This window comes from Podarcis erhardii (genome assembly GCF_964252035.2).
Source record: "Podarcis erhardii genome assembly, chromosome: 12".
Taxonomy (NCBI): Eukaryota; Metazoa; Chordata; class Lepidosauria; order Squamata; family Lacertidae; genus Podarcis; species Podarcis erhardii.
In genome coordinates, this window is record NC_138513.1 from 3,495,334 (window position 1) to 3,514,334 (window position 19,001).

At 43.9% G+C, this 19,001-nt stretch overlaps 1 protein-coding gene and 1 long non-coding RNA gene across 3 annotated transcripts in view; one reads left to right on the forward strand and one right to left on the reverse strand.

Moving 5' to 3' along the window:
- The window catches only part of SETD2 (SET domain containing 2, histone lysine methyltransferase), a 93,984-nt gene that overhangs the window by 20,240 nt on the left and 54,743 nt on the right, over positions 1–19,001 (forward strand). For both annotated transcript variants that reach the window (XR_014150077.1, XM_081834119.1), the window contains exons 3-8: positions 2,639–2,654; positions 4,140–8,617; positions 10,110–10,241; positions 12,614–12,742; positions 14,512–14,635; positions 15,264–15,341. Coding sequence is in view for 1 of the 2 variants with exons in the window: in XM_081834119.1 (XP_081690245.1) it covers positions 2,639–2,654; positions 4,140–8,617; positions 10,110–10,241; positions 12,614–12,742; positions 14,512–14,635; positions 15,264–15,341 (4,957 nt within the window). In the remaining variant the exon portion in view is untranslated. The remainder of the gene's footprint in view (positions 1–2,638; positions 2,655–4,139; positions 8,618–10,109; positions 10,242–12,613; positions 12,743–14,511; positions 14,636–15,263; positions 15,342–19,001) is intronic.
- LOC309326093 lies at positions 62–4,817 on the reverse strand. The gene is made up of 3 exons (XR_014150135.1): positions 4,679–4,817; positions 2,551–2,629; positions 62–729 (listed from the first exon to the last, which is right to left on the reverse strand). It is a non-coding gene; the product is annotated as an uncharacterized lncRNA (long non-coding RNA).

A 19,001-nucleotide genomic window follows, 5' to 3' on the forward strand; every position in this document is an offset into this window, starting at 1 on the left:
CCATCATGGTGCCCAGGCATCTTGACTTGGCCACAAGCGGCCGATAGCCAGGTGCAAAATGCACCTGGCAAATTTCGACCGCTGGGCATGTGCATCTGGTGAGTAAAGGAAAACATCTCCCAGTTGCTAAAATAGCAGATAGATGCTCCCATGCCTTGGTGCTGTTGCATGAAATTGCGGCAGCATGTGGATGAAGAGGTGTATTCTGAGACGTTGGATCAGATTGGGAGGGATTCATCTTGTTTTTCGGAGACAGTCACGTAACCATATCTGACTCTGTAACGCCATTACGTTTTCCTGGTCACTATGTGAACCCTTTCTGTCTGTGATCACACACAGAAGGAGCCCTGACAAGTTGTGTTTGTTTTTTTAAGAAGATACTCAAGCATGAATTATTTCTTGCATTTATTTATTTGGCAGGTGTGAAAGGCATAAAACAGTGGAAGTTTATGTTTATCTTGAAATGTTTTCATTCAGGAAAAATAGAAGCTAATGAAAATGCTGTTGAGATGCTGGTACTACTTGTAGTATAGTATCTTCCATAGAATTTATTAACTCACTGAATGCTATCTTCTTGCATGGAGCTGGTCTTTCGTTGTTGAATGGCTTGCTCTGGGCCTGCAAAGCCCAACAAGACAGAGCTACCAAATCACCACGGCTTGGCTTGGAGGCTTGTCACTTTGCTGAGTTGTACTTGCTCTGGTGTTCTTGTTTTCATCAGATGGTGTTCTTTAGTGATAAAACAGTTTTGAGAAAACAATTTTAGAGAAATGCTGATTTTACAATTAAAAACTGTTCCGTATGTAAAAATTACAGGAACGTTTTTAAAAAATTTCATTTATAAAAGTATTTAAAAATTATTATTATTATTATTATTATTATTATTATTATTATTATTATTATTATTATTATTATTATTATTAATTTTATACCTTGCCCATCTAGCTGAGTTTCCCCAGCCACTCTGGGCAACTTGCAGCATATCTAACAACATAATAAAAACATCAAGCGTTAAAAATCTCCTGATACAGGGTTGCCTTCAGATGTCTTCTACAAGTTGTGCAGTTCTTTATCTCTTTGACATCTGATGGGAGGGCATTCCAAAGGGAGGACGCCACTGCTGAGAAGGCCCTCTGCCTGGTTCCCTGCATCTTTGCTTCTCGCAGTGAGTGAACCGCCAGAAGACCCTCTAAAGGAGGACCTCAGTGTCCAGGCCAAATGATAGGGGTGGAGACTAAAATAACATATATTTTAGTATGCGTCTTATTGGAGTGCTTGTAGTATCATTCCTGGAGCCATTGTGGTTGCACTGGGGATAGATACCAACTTAACTGCTTTTACACCTTAGAGCAGACTTTCCCAAACTTGGGTCTTCAGCTGTTTTTGGACTACAATGCCCATTATCCCTGACCAGTGGTCCTGCTAGCTAGGCATGATGGGGGTTGTGGTCCAAAAAGAGCTGGGGAGCCAAGTTTAGGAAACCCTGGTTTAGAATGTCCATCTCAGAACTTCCCATTGGTTGAAGCATGAAATGTAAAAATAGCATCTTTTCTGTAGTTTTACAGTAGTAACTCAGAAGCAAATAATTTGCTCAATACAGTGGAAGACAAACCCATTCAACGTGCACTAAATCAGACTAGGGTTTAACCACAAAGGAGGAATAAAATATGAATGTGGTGACTAGAACATTAAACTTGCTTTATAAAGCGCCTTTTAGGACTTATTCTCAGCCCTACCTAGAGAGTCCAGTGATCGAAATCAGAGTCCTTCATTCTAAATATGTACTGTGTCACTGAGCTGTGAGCTTTAGAATGTGCTAATTGTAGTAATTAGTGATGAATGTGATGGGAGATCATATTCCTATGAAGATCACTAAATAACCTATTTGTCCTTTAGGGTTTAAGAGCAAGAGGCAGTGCCTTCGCTATATGGATTTTCTGTTATTTTTACTATTTTACCTGATTTTTCATCACTTCCTGCTAGAAAATATGATTTCTCCACCTTAATTTGTTAGTAAAAGTAGAAGCTGAATCATTCGGAACACGTTGGGAGTTGGGGGTGGGGTGTATAAAGAAGAAAAATAATTGAAAACGGAAAGCTTAATTTGCTTTAACAAGGTTTACCCTATAAATGTATGTTGAATGTGAAAATTCTGGAAAATGATTTCTCTCCAAAATTAAATACCTCTTCCTCCTTGGAGGTGGCTGGCATACGCAGTCCTGTGCCTCAATTCCTATTTCTAAAATCCCAATGAATTGTAACACAGGAGGGATTAAGAGATGTAAGACATACCTTTAAGATAGACATTCTGCACTGCTGGGACCCTGACATGCTATATTCTCCTTGGAAGCAGACAGCTTAAGATTCCTCCCATTTTGTTTTAACAGGTTGTTAGATACAGGAATGAGATGCCAGAGTATCCCCCTTTTGCCTAAATGTAATGGAGCCTGGAGAAAACAGTCCTTTTAAGTCTATAACAGTGATGCCTTTTATATATATATATAAATGATCGGACCCTCTCTGTAGCCAGCACAGGCAAAGCAGTTTTACCTGAAAAGCAAGCATCTTTTGTTTCCACTTAGTTTTCATGCTTTCTCTGTCCTGTTTTTTTGCATGCCTTCTTGATGGACTACAACAGAGAAGAAGAAAATGATGTGAGTATATTCTAAACTATGTTTCTTTGTGTCTTTTTTTGAAAAAGAATTCGTATGATTCCATTTGTTACCTAAAAGTTCTCCAAGTGACTTAACTTTTAAAAACAGAAATACAGTAGTACCTTGGTTCTTGAATTTAATCTGTTCTGGGAGTCTGTTCAACTCCCGGTCCCAGAACGGTTTGAAAACCAAGACGCAGCTTCTGATTGGCTGCAGGAGCTTCCTGCACTCAAGCGGAAGCCGTTTTGGACATTGGCTTCTAAAAAGCGTTCACAAACCAGAACACTCACTTCTGGGTTTGCGGCGTTCAGGAGCCAAGCCATTCAACTACCAAGGTACTATCATACAGGCAACTCTCAATTTACATGGGGGTTATGTGAAATCGTGTATATTTGAAACACACTTGAAAAGGCCTGCAAACACCCTCTAAATCTCTGGAAACCCTTGTAAAACGCTTTTAAAAACCTGCACTTAACCAGATGCTAAACTCCATCACAACTTCCTTGCTCAAACTCCAACTTTCCACAGGCCTCAATGAATGGTCGTTGCAAGGGCTCCTGGGATTGCACTTGCAAAGGCTCAAGGGATTGCTAGGTTCTGTTTCTACACCCTTTTGCCCATTCTGGGGTCTTTTAGGGCCGCTTTTGCCATTTTTAAAGTTACTTTCAGGTTCAGTGTGATGTTAGTGTGCATGGTCAGTTAGACGCACGTCAATTGGGCGTTGCCAGTACATTATACCGTGGAGTGGAGAATATAAAACGTTAACATATTCATACAATACAACTATATATGTGTGTGTCTTTGTGCATACATACAAAAACACACACACTATAATGGATACAGCTGAACTTTTTAAAGCTTTTGTTTAATTTCATTTTGCTTGAAAGGAAGGAGAATACATGGCTGGGACATCTCAGATGAGAGGCATCATACTTTTTGTTCCCTTATTTAGAATTGCTAAAAATGCAAATAAGATTGGCACCAGGTGGGTCTAAGAGGAGTTGGAACAGATCCGAAGGGTAATCTAGTCCAATGTGAAGTTCATACTGCAGTCTGCACTGCCACAGCTCAGAATTTGTGTCCTGTGGCTTCCTGTTTTTGGTGACGCACCTTGATTCCACACCTGCCCTACACCTTGCCGAAAGAAGGGAAAATGGGGCAGTGCCTGGTGGGGATGTGGTAAAAAAATGAGCTACTGGGGTATTACCTTGGTCACAAGGAAGCCTTAACAGCAGCTGGCCAACATGTGTCAGGTGATATTTTTCGAGGTTTATAATAAGGCTTCTAGGTATCTTAAGCTTGTCCACTGGTCTAAGCAACTCATGACTCTTTATGTTAGAGGACCCCTGTCACCCCCAACCCTATTTTTATTTTTATTTTTTGCCTTCTGGTCCTTTTTGTATTTCCCTTTCTTTCCCTTTCTTGCTGTAATGTGAGTACAATTTTCAAAGCCATGATTTCACCAGCTGATTTCTTGTGTTCTAGGGCAAGACGGAAAATGCGCAGAAACCTGGCTTTGTCAAAGGGACAGTGTTCAAAGGAGTCGCATCGAGCCGCTTCTTGCCCAAAGGCACCCGGACAAAAGTTAACCTTGAGGAACAAGGCAGACAAAAGGTGTCCTTCAGCTTCAGCCTAACCAAGAAAACTTTGCAGAACAGATTTCTGACCGGCCTTGGGAATGACAAGCAAAACGAGGCTCCGAGCTCCCTGGGCCCACCTCTTCAAACTGACATTGCCTCTAAATTTAAACTGGATCTTGGGGATTATCCGGATGTCGTGGAGGAATTTTCACCCCCAAAGCCTAAGGTGGAATTGGGCAAGATCCACTTTAAGAAACACCTGCTGAATGTTACAACAAAGCCGCCCTCTGCTGCCGCCATGCCACTGCCACCAGCAACTGTCGGACCAGCTACTGCAGCAGAATTCGTGGAATTGCCACCATCGCCGCCGCCACCCCCTCCTCCTCCTCCCCCACCTCCTCCGCCCCCTCCACAAACACTACCAGCGCCAAAACCAGTACTAACCCCAGAAATTTTGCCACAACTTCCAGTAGCAGTACAGACAGCAGCCGCACCTCTGTTACCATCGCCTGTAGAAACTGTTGTCCGCATAGCAAAGGAGCCCTCAGTGAAAGCAGCTCAGGAAACTTTAGAACTGAACATTAAGCAAAATGCTGTGTTGGAAGGCTCCGAAGAACAGCTAGCTCAGGTTATTCCTGAAGAAGCAGAACCAGTCCCAGCGAAAGGAGATTCCCATATTGGGAGGGAGGAGGACATTTCAAGTGCTTCAAAGGGTGCTTCTCAAAGTTCTAAGAAACAGAGTTCCAAGAGGAAGGTGTCTGATGGAGCATTGCCAGGTTCTGAATCTGATGAAGATTCCGTGAGGACCTCTTCAAGTCAGAGATCTCACGAGATTAAAATATCAACAAGCTCAGAGAAGGAGAAAGATTCGCGAAAGAGCTCTGCTTCTGTCAGAACTGAAGAGCAGGTGAAAAGTTCGTCACGGTCTAGATCTGAAAGGGATGAAAAATATTCTAGTTACTCCTCCAGATCTGAGAGAGACTCGAGGTATTCTTCCTCCCGTTCCAGATCTGAAAGAGAGAGGAGGCGAAGCAGATCCCGTTCTCGTTCTAGATCGGAGAGAGGTTCCAGAACCAGTTCTTCCTATTCCAGATCTGACCGGTCACATTACTATGACTCTGACCGGAGGTACCACAGGAGCTCACCATACAGAGAGAAGACACGGTATTCTCGTTCGTACGTGGATAGCAGGACAAGAGAGAGCTCTGATTCAGAAGAAGAGTATCGGAGGACATACTCCAGGTCTACAGACTCCAGGCGTACATCCTCTCATTCATCATCTTACAGAGACTCTAGGACCTCTTTTTCTTACTCAAAGTCAGAGCGGGATAGCAAGTTGGAATCCTCTCATGCTGACTCAGAAAGAAGAGGAAAGCCTACAAAATCAGACAGGGACTCCAAAAGGACTTCAGAAAGTGACGTATCAAAAAAGTGCTCTCCAGTCAATGAGCTGCGTCATCGGGGAGGAACATCATCCCACACTAAAGCAGAGAGCAGTGTAAGTTCTTCCCGACACAAGTCCTCCTCTTCAAAGACATCTACTCCAAAGTCTGATAAATTTAAAAGTTCTTTCTGTTGTACAGAATCTGAGGAAACCAGAGAGCAGTCTAATTGTATAGACTTGGAGGCGTCTTGTGTACAAAGCTGTGAAACGAAAACTGCTATTGCACAGAAGCCAGAAACAGAAAGGACTGTTTCTCCGTTAAATCAGTTGAATGATTCACCTATTTTCAAAAAGTTAAATGAATCAAAAGAGATGTCTCCTATTTCTAAATCAAATGTACTTGCAGGAATTGATAGCCATGACAGTATTAAGGAAGAGGAGTCTGTAATCAAGGTAAAACATGAACCGTTAAGAACTTGTTCTCCAGTAGAATTGAATATAAATGGATCCCCAGAAGGAAGGCCCAGTGATAGGGCATTGTTCCGTGCCCCCAAAATCGAAGAAATTGTAACATCTGATGATAGTTTAGACGGAACTGAGCCACCACTTCCAGTCAATAGTCCAAATTTGAGTAAGTTACCTTCTAATGGGTTTCAGTGTGTGTATCAGTCTAAAGGACACGATCCGGATGATTCTCTTGTCCTCCTGAGTGACTCCAACAGTTTTCTTAAAGAAAAAACGAAAGAGTCAATTTCCTCTGAATATGATTGTGTACCTTCTTGTATTGTGAATGTAAATAATTCTAAAATACATGCAGACAAAGCGGATGATCTCACAGATCCTTGTGATAAAACCAAAGATCCAGTCTCCTGCTATCTTTCAGATGATGCAGCTCTTTCTTTGTATTATTCAGAAGTTGAAATTGAAGCTGAGCCTTCCAATGCATCTGTTACTCCAGAACCTTTTGTGGATGTCCAGTCATCTGAAAAGTTTACGTACGCTGATGTCGAAGATCAGAATCCGTCAAAAATTGCTCATGAGGGTGAAAAACGTGTTAGACGTTTCAGCTTATCAGAGTGCAGCCCAGTCAGAGATTCTTCTGCAGAAGAATATATTGTGGAAGAGAAATTCGACAATCAGTGTATCGCGCAGCAACAACAGGCTTCCGAAAATGTGTTGTCCCACCCAGAGACAACTCTGGGGGAGGAAAAGAAGGAAGAACTCTTGGAGTGTCCCGAAGTAGCACTTGAATTGGATGTTTCGCATGTTGATTCCGTTGTAGAGAAAACAAAATCGCCTTTTAAAAATGAGCACTCTTATTATTTAGAGATGCCAGCAGAAGACTCTGAGAAAGAGGAGCCAGATGATGAGGAAGACTCTGTGGTCCTTGATGAAAGAACTGTAGTTGTTGACTTGAAGGCCCACGCTCCTGAAGTCTTGATGGTAAATGAAAAAAGTGATGACTCCTTGGGAGGATCTGCATTTTCAGACGCTTTGTCCCCGTCTTGCGATATTGTTGTGACGGTAGAAGAAACAGAAACTGCTGCCGAAGTGCCCAGATGTGACAGTAGAGGCAGTACCCCTGAGCTCACTTCCATCCACCACGAAGAGTATTCTGATACGGCTGAAAGTGTGAGTGAACAGGAGAGTGATGACAGTGACACAGAGGACTCTGATTCAGATGATAGCAGTGTTCCAAGGAACCGCCTTCAGTCAGTTGTGGTCATTCCAAAGAATTCTACCATAACCATGGAGGAGAGCAGTTCATGTTCCTCCCGGAACAGCCAAAGTAACAGACGCTATGTGGATCACTGGGAAGATGGCAGGCCAGAGTCCAGCAGGCCATTCTGTGAAGAAATGCCGGATGACGTGGGATCTAATAATGGCCTGCAAAATGAAAGCAAGTATCTGCCTTCCAGAGACGCAGAGGGGAGGCTAGCAATATCAACTGAGCTCAACAGAACAGAGAGTGAAGACCTCCGGTCTGGTATCCCCCATCCTCAGAGCGATGGCGTTGACAGTACAAGTCAGTCAGAGCAGACATCAGGTTTTATTCACAAGCCAAACCCAGATGAAAGATCAATATTAACTGAAAGCATGTCTGTGGCTCGATCAATTGACGTATCGCAAGAGGGGGAGCTGCATTATCTTTCCAAGAACTTTGAAATGATTGACAATATGTCCAGGCTGCAGACCAGTATTTCCAAGCCTGACAGCAGGCAGGGGAAGTCTGGTTTTGGCGAGCCCATGGAAACTGGAGATTTCTCCAGAGAGGATGGCTTCCATTCGGCAGAAGACTTGAGTAGCTTGGGGTGGGATTTCTCCCAACCAGAGAAACCAAGCAGTACATACCAACAGCCTGATAGCAGCTATGGCATCTTCCCAGGTTATGTTTACCCCCCAGCTCCGGGAACATTTGTTGGGCCTCATAACTACTGGCATGACAATGGCTATTGGGATCCAAGGTTGACCAATAGACCCTCTGAGATTAGCTATGAGCAAATGCAAGGGCAGGTTCCTGATTCGCTTACAGAAGACCATGAAGAGTATGAAGAAGTTGACCGCTGGGTTGACGAAAGCCACGCCTTCTTCCCCAACCAGCCGGTGAAGTTTCAGTCACGTGACCCTAGAGAGAAGGGTTCGGTGCAGGCCCATGAGATAAGCAGCAACTCCACTAAAGAACCAATGGCCCCAAGTGAGAGGAAAGAGCAGGCAAATAAGGTTTTGGAGAAGAATGACATGAAAGAGCGGGGACCGTTGAAGAAAAGGAGGACGGATTTAGAGAGTGACTCGGAGAGCGATGCCGACTACCGGGAAAGGAAGAAGGTCAAAACAGAGGGAGAGCGGTTGCCATCAATACTTCAGGACTCTTCAGTGGTTCGTCCGCTGTGTTTCATGGAAGACTTCCGGGACTCGCAGCGTTGGAAAGAGTTTGCCAAGCAAGGGAAAATGCCCTGTTACTTCGACCTCATTGAAGAAAATGTGTATTTGACGGAAAGGTAATAGGCCTCTTACTTTTAAAAACGCCTTTTGTGCTAACATGGGAATAACGTGCCATAAATGTAATGTGAAAATTGTTTGCCCAGGGTAGTATAATACAGTCAAACCTCCGTTTACGTACCGTATTTTTTGCACCATAGGACTCACCGGACAATAGGACGCACCTTGTTTTAGAGGGGGGAGAACAAGAAAAAAAAATTCTCTCCCTCTCTGCCCAGCACCCTTTCAGTGAAGTGGCAGGAGGCTGTGCACAGAGATGGGGAGAATTTCCCCCCTCTTGTTTTCCCCCTCTAAAACAAGGTGCCGTTTAAGGTGCATTCAGACGCTTTCAGGCGGCTACCTTGGAAGCCTGGAGAGCGAGAGGGGTCGGTGCGCACCGACCTCTCTCACTCTCCAGGCTTCAGGTTCCTTTCGACCTGCTCTTTGGGGCTGGCGGGGGGAAGCCCACCACCAGCCCCAAAGAGCAGGTCGGGGAGCAGTGCAAAGGCGTGCGGCTATAGAGGCTCCTGCCATAGCCGCATGTCACCTCTCCAGCCGGGAGAGGGTCGCGGGGGGGTTCTTTAGCCCCGTGCGCGCTCTCCCGGCTGGAGAGGTGGCGCGTGGCTGTAGAGGCTCCTGCCTTAGCCGCATGTCACCTCTCCAGCCGGCAGAGGTTCGTGGGGCTATGCTGTCTTCGTTCCATAGGACGCACACACATTCCCCCTTCATTTTTGAAGGGGGAAAAGTGCGTCCTATGGTGCGAAAAATACGGTAACCCTCTTGTTTTTACTGGGTTTCGCCGCATGCACAGAAGCGGTCCTCAGGTTGCGGAAACCTCGGGATCTGACCGGACCTCTGGAACAGATCCCGTCTGCAATCGGAGATACCACTGTAGTGTGCAGTAAAAATATTAGAATAGGGGGAAATGACGTTGTGGTTCGTAGTAGTATATCAGGCTGGTACAGAGTGCCAGTTGGGGTTGAAAGAGCCCCTTCCAAAACGAGTATTGGCCCTTTTACATACTCCTTATGTTGCATTAGGTAGTTTTATATTCAGTGTGCTGTTCAGTAGGAGTGAGTAATAATTCCATATTAACGCAAGCAAACATTAAGGCTACTGTAAAAATCTCAAGCGTTACAATCTTGGAAGCACCTGCTTAGTTTATAAGCCTTTTGAAGGCATCCAGAAACATTTTAAAGTTTTGTTCCCACCAAAAAAAAGAGTTGGAAACCTTCTTGGTTGAATTAGCTCCCCGATCCTGAAATTGTGAATTTCTTCAACATGCAAAAAAATTCATGCTATCGGCTGATGTGTGAATCCCACTGCAGTTTTGACTTGGGTTTGTGTCAAATCAGTGGGAATTCTCAAAACATCTGTATTACCTCAAGGCATTTTGAAGTACCACGTGTTAAAATTTAAAAGCCTGCTGTACTTTTATTTTGGATAAATTCTTCAGTCCTAGCTGGTATTATGCGGTCAGTTTAAAAGTTTGTTTTCTGGAATGCTGCGTAGGAAAAAGAATAAATCGCACCGTGACATCAAGCGGATGCTGTGTGAATGTCCCACACTTTCAAAAGATGAGCGAGCTCAAGGAGAGGTGGCGTGTGGAGAAGACTGTCTTAATCGTCTACTCATGATAGAATGGTAAGTGTCCTTTTGAAGTTTAGTCTGCTGCTGTCATCACACACCCACAGCATGACACACAGCACAAGGAAAAGAGGTTTGGATGTAAAACACAATAATCTTTCTGGTTGCTGAAAACAGCAGACACAACGCACTTCTCTTGTGCGTTCTTGTTGATTACGGTCAAGTGAATCTGCTTCTTGAAGTGTTGTAGAAGCGACTGCTTTGGAGGAAATGTACGACTGGTTTGGATTGCCTTGCTGCTTGTAAAGCTTATATTCTTTGTAAGCAGCTTTGAGCATAATGAAAAGGTGTATTATAAATGTTGAGATCATGTTTTCCTCTTTCCGAAAATCTGGGATAAATTCCAAATAGATATTGGGGGGGGGGGGAGAGAACATACCTTAAAATGTAACCCTCTATCAGTGATGTTGTTGTTTAGTCGTGTCCGACTCTTCATGACCCCCTGGACCAGAACACGCCAGGCACTCCTGTCTTCCACTGCCTCCTGCAGTTTGGACAAACTCATTCTGGTAGCTTCCAGAACACTGTCCAACCATCTTGTCCTCTGTTGTCCCCTTCTCCTTGTGCCCTCCATCTTTCCCAACACCAGTGTCTTTTCCAGGGAGTCTTCTCTTCTCATGAGGTGGCCAAAGTATTGGAGCCTCAGCTTCAGGATCTGTCCTTCCAGTGAGCCCTTAGGACTGATTTCCTTCAGAATGGCGAGGTTCGATCTTCTTGCAGTCCATGGGACTCTCAAGAGTCTCCTCCAGCATCCATTCTTCGGCGATCAGCCTTCTTTATGGTCCAGCTCTCACTTCCATACATCACTACTGGGAAAACCATAGCTTTAACTATAGGGACCTTTGTCAGCAAGGTGATGTCTCTGCTTTTTAAGATGCTGTGTCTAGGTTTGTCATTGCTTTTCTCCCAAGAAGCAGGCGTCTTTTAATTTCGTGACTGCTGTCACCACCTGCAGTGATCATGGAGCCCAAGAAAGTAAAATCTCTATGCAAATATACTGCTTCCCAGTGATACATTTTCCATACTTCAGATAAAAAGTGCCTATAGTAGTCTTCTGTCATCATTCAAACAGAAACACTCAAATTTATTCAGCACCCAAGTTTCTGGTACTAGTGTACTGTACTGGAGTTTTTTAAAGTCAGGATGGAGGGAAATATCAGGGTTAAAAGTACATACAGTGTGATAGTTGCATTATTTTCCTTTTGTTGGAGGGTTCTGGAATTCAGTTTAGTTCAACCGGCAAAGGGAAGCTGTATCAAATGCCTCTTTAAAACTTGCTATTTGGACAAAACCTCTCTGTCATCATCTCTTAGGTCTGACTAGGATGATAAACCCATGTCTGGGCTTTACCATTTCATACCGCGGATGGGAATGGGAATCACCCATGGTGGAATACTCTGCTTTATAAACCAGCTCCGCCTTCCTCCCCATCTGGTGCCTTCCAGATGTTTTGGACTATATAACTCTTAACTCCCATCAGACCTGACTATTAGTCATGCTGGATGTAGCTGATGGGCATTCCAGCGCAACATCATGTGGAGGTCATCAGGTTGGCGGAAAACTCATTAAATGTCAGGGAGCAGGTTTCTAAACCGCTTCCTCTTTGCGTGCAAATGTTCCATGTGCAGGGATTCTTTTATTTTTTTGGTAACAGAGAACCAGTCTGTTATTTAAGCTTTCATCTGAAGTGAAGAACTTCAGGGAGTTCTCACCTGAAGGAGAACTATGCCCATGGTCTCCTAGGCATTTTGGTGTGAGGTTTCTGTCTGGATAGGAGAGGAGATAATACTAGAACAGTAGTTCTAGTAGACCTGGGACTCACCTTTTGACTCATTTTTCCCAACAGTTCTGTCTTTATTTCATTTTTTCTTCCCCTTTGGCAGTTCTCTCTGTTTTTCTCCTTTTCTCAAAAAAATTAACCTATCAGACAAGAAAACCCTTGTGTGACCCCCACCTCAGGTCCATGTGGGTCTTGATCAATGTACTAGATCTCCTTGGATCCTCATGGTTCTTTATAGCAAAACTTTTGGGTCTTCGTGTCATGTGATAGATCTTAGATTTGAATGTGATAAATACTGGTATGTTATATGTGATGTTCATACATTGGCTTAACAGACGCATTAAGACTTGTAAAATAGTTTGCATGCTGAATAGGTACAAATGTTAATGATTCTTTTAAAAATGCCGGAATGTTTGTTAATCTGAGAGTATGGTTACATCATGGTACCTAAGTTCAGAATCTGAGACTTGTAGGATTTGTTGTGCTTCCTTAGAGAAACGTGTGTGCGATTTATAGAGTGTCCGCTACAAGCGGGCCAGTGAATATCCACATGGTTACTAACGCATGCCTAATTTTTCCTTCTGCTTAGTTCCTCAAGGTGCCCCAATGGGGACTACTGCTCCAACCGGCGGTTTCAGCGGAAGCAACATGCAGATGTTGAAGTCATTCTGACAGAGAAGAAAGGCTGGGGGTTGAGAGCAGCAAAAGACCTACCCTCGTAAGACTTCCTTCTTTTCTAAATTTTACACTGTTTCTGTAAATAGTCTTTCAATTTCTTCCAGTCCTCTTCAAGACTTCCTTCGTTTTAAAGGATCGCCAGCTTAGCAGTTTTCCCCTCTTGGGCACGGCAGCAGGGAAGGTTTCAGTCGGGCAACAGAGGGATTTTGCAGAGGGAGGCTGTTCCCACTCCCTTGCCTTTGGATTAGCTATAAGCATCTTATGGGTCAGCACTTTTCCATGTACCAGTGAATGAATGCACTGTTAGGATGTGCTCTTCAGATGGATCTGTTGGATGTCCAGGACCATAGTGTGTGTGTGTGTGTGTGTGTGTGTGTGTGTGTGTGTGTGTGCGCGTGCACACACACACACACACCTTTTGAGAAGGAGAAGGCTGGTCATAGAGAGGCCAAAGGCCAGCAGGATCAAAGCAGAACACCTTTATACTCCTCCCCAGAAGAAGGCAGGGCAGTAGTAGTAGTAATAATAATAATAATAATAATAATAATAATAATAATAATAATAATAATTTATTTATTTATACCCAGCCAGAGCTGGGCTCAGGGCGGCTAACACCAGTAAAATTAAAATAAAAACATAATTGGAGGGGGGGGGACAATTTAAAATACAGGTTACAAATACAATTTAAAATGCAGCCTCATTTTAATAATAGCCCATAGATCAAAACCATAAGGGCAGGGAAACATAAGGGTCAGACTGAGTCCAAACCAAAGGCCAGGCGGACCAGCTCTGGCTTGCAGGCCCTGCAGAAAGATGTCAAGTCCCGCAGGGCCCTGGTCTCTTGTGACAGAGCGTTCCACCAAGTCGGGGCCAGTACTGAAAAGGCCCTGGCCCTAGTTGAGACCAATCTAACGACCTTTCGACTTGGGACCTCCAAAATGTTGTCATTTGTGGACCTTAAGGCCCTCTGCGGGGCATACCAGGAGAGGTGGTCCCGTAGGTACGAGGGTCCTAGGCCGCATAGAGGAGAAACAGGGTGACGCCATGTTCCAGGGGTGTTACACTCTGTGCTGTATTCAGTCCAAATTAGGCTGGTGTGGGTAGAGCCTGGAGCTCATTAGCAGGACTCAGAAGCTGCAGGTGAGAGCCATGATGTATACTTCTTGCAAATGCCATCTTTTTTATTGAACACATGGGAACTGTTTTACCACCAGGCTGTTGGTCCATCTAAGCCAGTACTGTTTATTCTGACTAATAAGTTAAGTGAATCCCTGTTTTAAAATTAACACACAACTATGCCTAGCATTGTTCAAACTCCCTGGCTTTGGTTCAGTCATGGTTCTCTTTCTAATTAGTGTCTAGTCATTTCTCAACAGTATTTATATACTGTTTTTCAGATCTATTCTCCAAAGTGCTTAATAAAAAGAAATAATACAATTACAGAATACAAGGCAAAATTAGATTTTTTCCCCCCAAGTGAAGCATCCCTGGTTGACGGCAGATCACTGGAAAACAACTACAAATGCTTAGCAAAAGAGAGAGTTTCTTGGCCACTTTCTGAATGTTCACATTGTTGAAGTAACCACCAGGAAGGCCCCGCTCCTAGTGGGAGCCAATTTAGCACCACTAATAGGTGGAGCTCTGAGCAAGGCCTTTCTAGCAGATCACAGAGCTCAGGAGGTTAGTTTCCTATTGGGAGGAAGGCAGTCCCTAAAATATTCCAGATTTAGATTGTTTAATGTATTATAGGTCCAAGCCAGGTTGCTGCTATGTCTTAGGCTTTTTTCTTTCTTTCTTGGGCTTACTCAGCAACACTTTTGTACTGGAATACTGTGGTGAAGTGCTTGATCACAAAGAGTTCAAAACCCGAGTGAAGGAGTATGCCCGAAGCAAGAATATCCATTACTACTTCATGGCATTGAAAAACGATGAGGTGAGTTACAAATCGTTTTCAGTGATTAGGCTGTGCATTGTCCGAGTACTTTAAGAGTTCACTGTGCATGCGTGAACCCACTGTTCGTTTTTCTCTCTCGCCTACTGCTGTACTTCGTGCACTTTCTTGCCCCACAGCTTCTACAGAGGGTCTTGTGATCCTTTCAAGTTGCAGGCTACTGCTAATACGAGTAAATTCTAACATAAATTGAATTACCGTATTTTTTGCACTATAAGACTCACTTTTTCCCTCCTAAAAATTAAGGGGAAATGTTGTGTGCGTCTTATGGAGCAAATGCAGGCTGCGCAGCTATCCCAGAAGCCAGAACAGCAAGAGGGATTGCTGCTTTCACTGCGCAGCGATCCCTCTTGCTGTTCTGGCTTCTGAGATTCAGAATTTTTTTTTTCTTGTTTTCCTCCTCCAAAAACTAGGTGCGTCTTGTGGTCTGGTGCGTCTTATAGAGCGAAAAATACGGTAGTTCTTTATAAGGATACCGTCATTTTCTCCGTTAGTGTGGCCTAACAACACTTGAAGCAGACAGAATTCCAGCTGAAACCCTGTAGAAAGTCTTTGAATATGGGTCAGGCTTCATTTTTTAATGAAGAGATACAAACGTTTTCTTTTTCAGATAATAGATGCCACCCAGAAAGGAAACTGCTCTCGTTTTATGAACCACAGCTGCGAGCCAAACTGTGAGACGCAGAAAGTAAGTCGCAGGAAGAAACTGATGCAGGTTTATACTAAATTTGGGCTAAATGAGGGTTTATGTTACAGCTCCTTTACATGGAAGTGACCATAAGGCATATGGGTAGCCAGCACAGTGAGCGACACATTTTAAAAGGCTTTTACCCCTCTTCACTTGCTGGACTTTGATGTGCGGGGTAAGAGCATTTTAAAATGCATGCTCATCTCTTGAAATGTCAGCAGAGATAAACGCTTTTGGCAGTGTTCTTGTGCGGGGAGCGTCACCTCTATGATTTTATATAAATCTATATAATTTTATAATTTATAAATTAGAACTTCAGATAACATAAAACCAAACAGATCAACATGAATCGTGTTAACCAGTTACCATAAAGCAATTTTATACACAAAAAATAAACCTTTTAAAATAATTCAAAATCCGTGTATGATATCACAGGGAAAACATACAAGCAGCAACAAATCATGTTGCTTCACTTCATCTAAAAGTCTGAGTAAAAAAGATGCATCTTTAAACTGGTGCCAGAATAAAAGTTGTTCAGACTGTGTGTCAGTAGTAGTATCTTGAATTCAGCTCTGAAATGTATAAGCGGCCAATACAAGTTACTTTGGAGTGGTGTTATAATAATAATAATAATAATAATTTATTATTTATACCCCGCCCATCTGGCTGAGTTTCCCCAGCCACTCTGGGCGGCTCCCAATCAGTATTAAAAACAATACAGCATTACATATTAAAAACATCCCTGAACAGGGCTGCCTTAAGATGTCTTCTGAACGCCAGGTAATTCTTTATCTCTTTGACATCTGATGGGAGGGCGTTCCACAGGGCGGGCGCCACTACCGAGAAGGCCCTCTGTCTGGTTCCCTGTAGCCTCACTTCTCGCAATGAGGGAACCGCCAGAAGGCCCTCGGCGCTGGATCTCAGTGTCCGGGCTGAACGATGGGGGTGGAGACGCTCCTTCAGGTATACAGGACCGAGGCCGTTTAGGGCTTTAAAGGTCAGCACCAACACTTTGAATCGTGCTCGGAAACGTACTGGGAGCCAATGCAGATCTCTCAGAACCGGTGTTATGTGGTCCCGGCGGCCACTCCCAGTCACCAGTCTAGCTGCCGCATTCTGGATTAATTGCAGTTTCCGGGTCACCTTCAAAGGTAGCCCCACGTAGAGCGCATTGCAGTAGTCCAAGCGTGAGATAACTAGAGCATGCACCACTCTGGCGAGACAGTCCGCGGGGAGGTAGGGTCTTAGCCTGCGTACCAGGTGGAGCTGGTAGACAGCTGCCCTGGACACAGAGTTAATCTGCGCCTCAACAATGTGGTCTCAACAAGCTGTGCCACTCAACAACCTGACAGTCACTTTCAGGACTAGTGGCATTTTTTAGACAGTCTTCAGGGTAGCCCCACTTAGAATGCATTACAGTATTCAATTCTAAAGCTTAGGTATGGCATTCACATACGCTGTATTCCTGATATTATTTTGCTTTTGATGATTTTAAACATATTTGCAAATATTAAACACTGGCAGTAAAATTTTATAGAAAGAACTAGGTCAGTTAAGGCACGCTGATAAATTTCCAAAGTCGAGCCCTGGCAATCAACAAATTGTCCATGTCTTGCCATTTCCATATAGATTTTAACACGGTTCCTTTCCCCCCCACCTTAATTTTTCAGGCATGTGCATTTTGCATGTGCCATTGGCTGAACTGCTGTGAGGTCACTGCATTCACAAACATTTTTATTGCCCAGGGCGGGAAGCTGTCAGCATTCAGATGTTTGCAAACAGGCTTGGAAGCGTGGTGGGGAGCTGGAATTCTGAGTAAGAAGTGTTGCCTCTTCCAAGGGACAAGTTTCCCAAAGGCTCAGTGGCTGAGTCAGCCAGGGAAGACGGGTGGAGGAGATCCCAAGTGCGGAAAGGATGAAGGCTAGAATGACATGGGTTTAAAAACTATGTGGTTTTCAGGGGTGTTGATTAAGGAAAAAGAACAGAATTATCAAAAACTATGGGAAACGAGGGAATGGATTTGCTGATTAGATAATGAAATTAGAATACAGAAGGGGGAGGTATGAGGAGGTCGGGGAAGTTAGGTTTAAGAAAATAAGGTTTGAAATTATACTTGTTTTTTGTTTTTTGTTTGTGTATGTTTTTATTGTTGTTTGTGTTTATATGTTTTTATTGGAAACTCTAATAAATATTTTTTTAAAAAAAAAAAGTGCGGAAAGGCTTTGATGAGAAACGTTGCCTAGGAGCAGAAGCAGATTAATGCTGTGACACGGGCAGGCAAAAGATCTTTGAAAGATGGGCCCAGTGGGGGCCAGGAAAGAGCAAAGAGGCAGTTGTGCACATGTGTAGAATTTATTATTTCAAAGCACACAGAGTTGAAGTAGCAAGCAGTATAAGAATACTGAAATTGGCTTTGGGGGTCACGTGGCCTGGCAGGTGCGTAAAAGACAACATCACCTGGCCAGAGGCATGTCTGAGTCCAATTCAGGCGCTTGTCTTCTTGGCATATAAACAAATATCCTGAGGGCGAATGGAGGGGGGTTACACCACCAAGCTCTGCCTCCTCTGGCCCGTCGTAGACCAGTATCAAGTAAGCAGCACATAAGCGGCACACAAAACACTACCAAACCATTCTACGTACCAAATATTAACAATCACAAAATTGAGAAAGCTACATGAAGTTGAATGTATGTAAACACACCAAGATCCTGAGGGAGAATTTCCTGAAGAAAGAAATTAAATATTGTAACTTAATCTAAGAAGAAATGTAACATATGGACGTAAATGTTTATAACTATATCAAAACTGTGAGAGAGATTTTACTGAAGAAGCCCAAGACTCTTCATGGGCGAAACAGGTGACAAACGCCGGCACCCTGACTAACTCTTGTGCGTAACATCAACGACACTTCATTTGATCAAACTTACCTCTGTTGATATCTACAGGAGCCTGGCTAAAGGAACCTTTAAAGACTGAATCTTCCTTTTGGACACAATTTGAATGAGTTTTCTGTTTGTGGCTTCTGTAGTAGATCTTGTACATAGCTCTCTCAATTTTTGGATTATTAATATAAGATTTAGTACGTAGAATGGTTTGGTAGTGTTTTGTGTGCCGCTTATGTGCTGCTTACTTTATACTGGGGTACTACGGGAATTGGGACGCGGGTGGCGCTGTGGGTTAAACCACAGAGCCTAGGACTTGCCGATCAGAACGTCAGCGGTTCGAATCCCCGCAACGGGGTGAGCTCCCATTGCTCGGTCCCTGCTCCTGCCAACCTAGCAGTTTGAAAGCACATCAAAGTGCAAGTAGATCAATAGGTACCGCTCCGGCGGGAAGGTAAACGGCGTTTCCGTGCACTGCTCTGGTTTGCCAGAAGCGGCTTAGTCCTGCTGGCCACATGACCCGGAAGCTGTACGCCGGCTCCCTCGGCCAGTAAAGCGAGATCAGCGCCACAACCCCAGAGTTGGCCACGACTGGATCTGATGGTCAGGGGTCCCTTTACCTTACTACGAGAATTGACAGCATAGGTTCATTTCCTCTGGCCCATTAGCTTTATTGTGTCAAGCCTCCGTGAGTTTACAGGTGTCTGCGTGGAACATAGAGACCTTTCTACTTACAGAGGATCCCCACACAATTTAGGACACACCCCCCCCAGGTTTT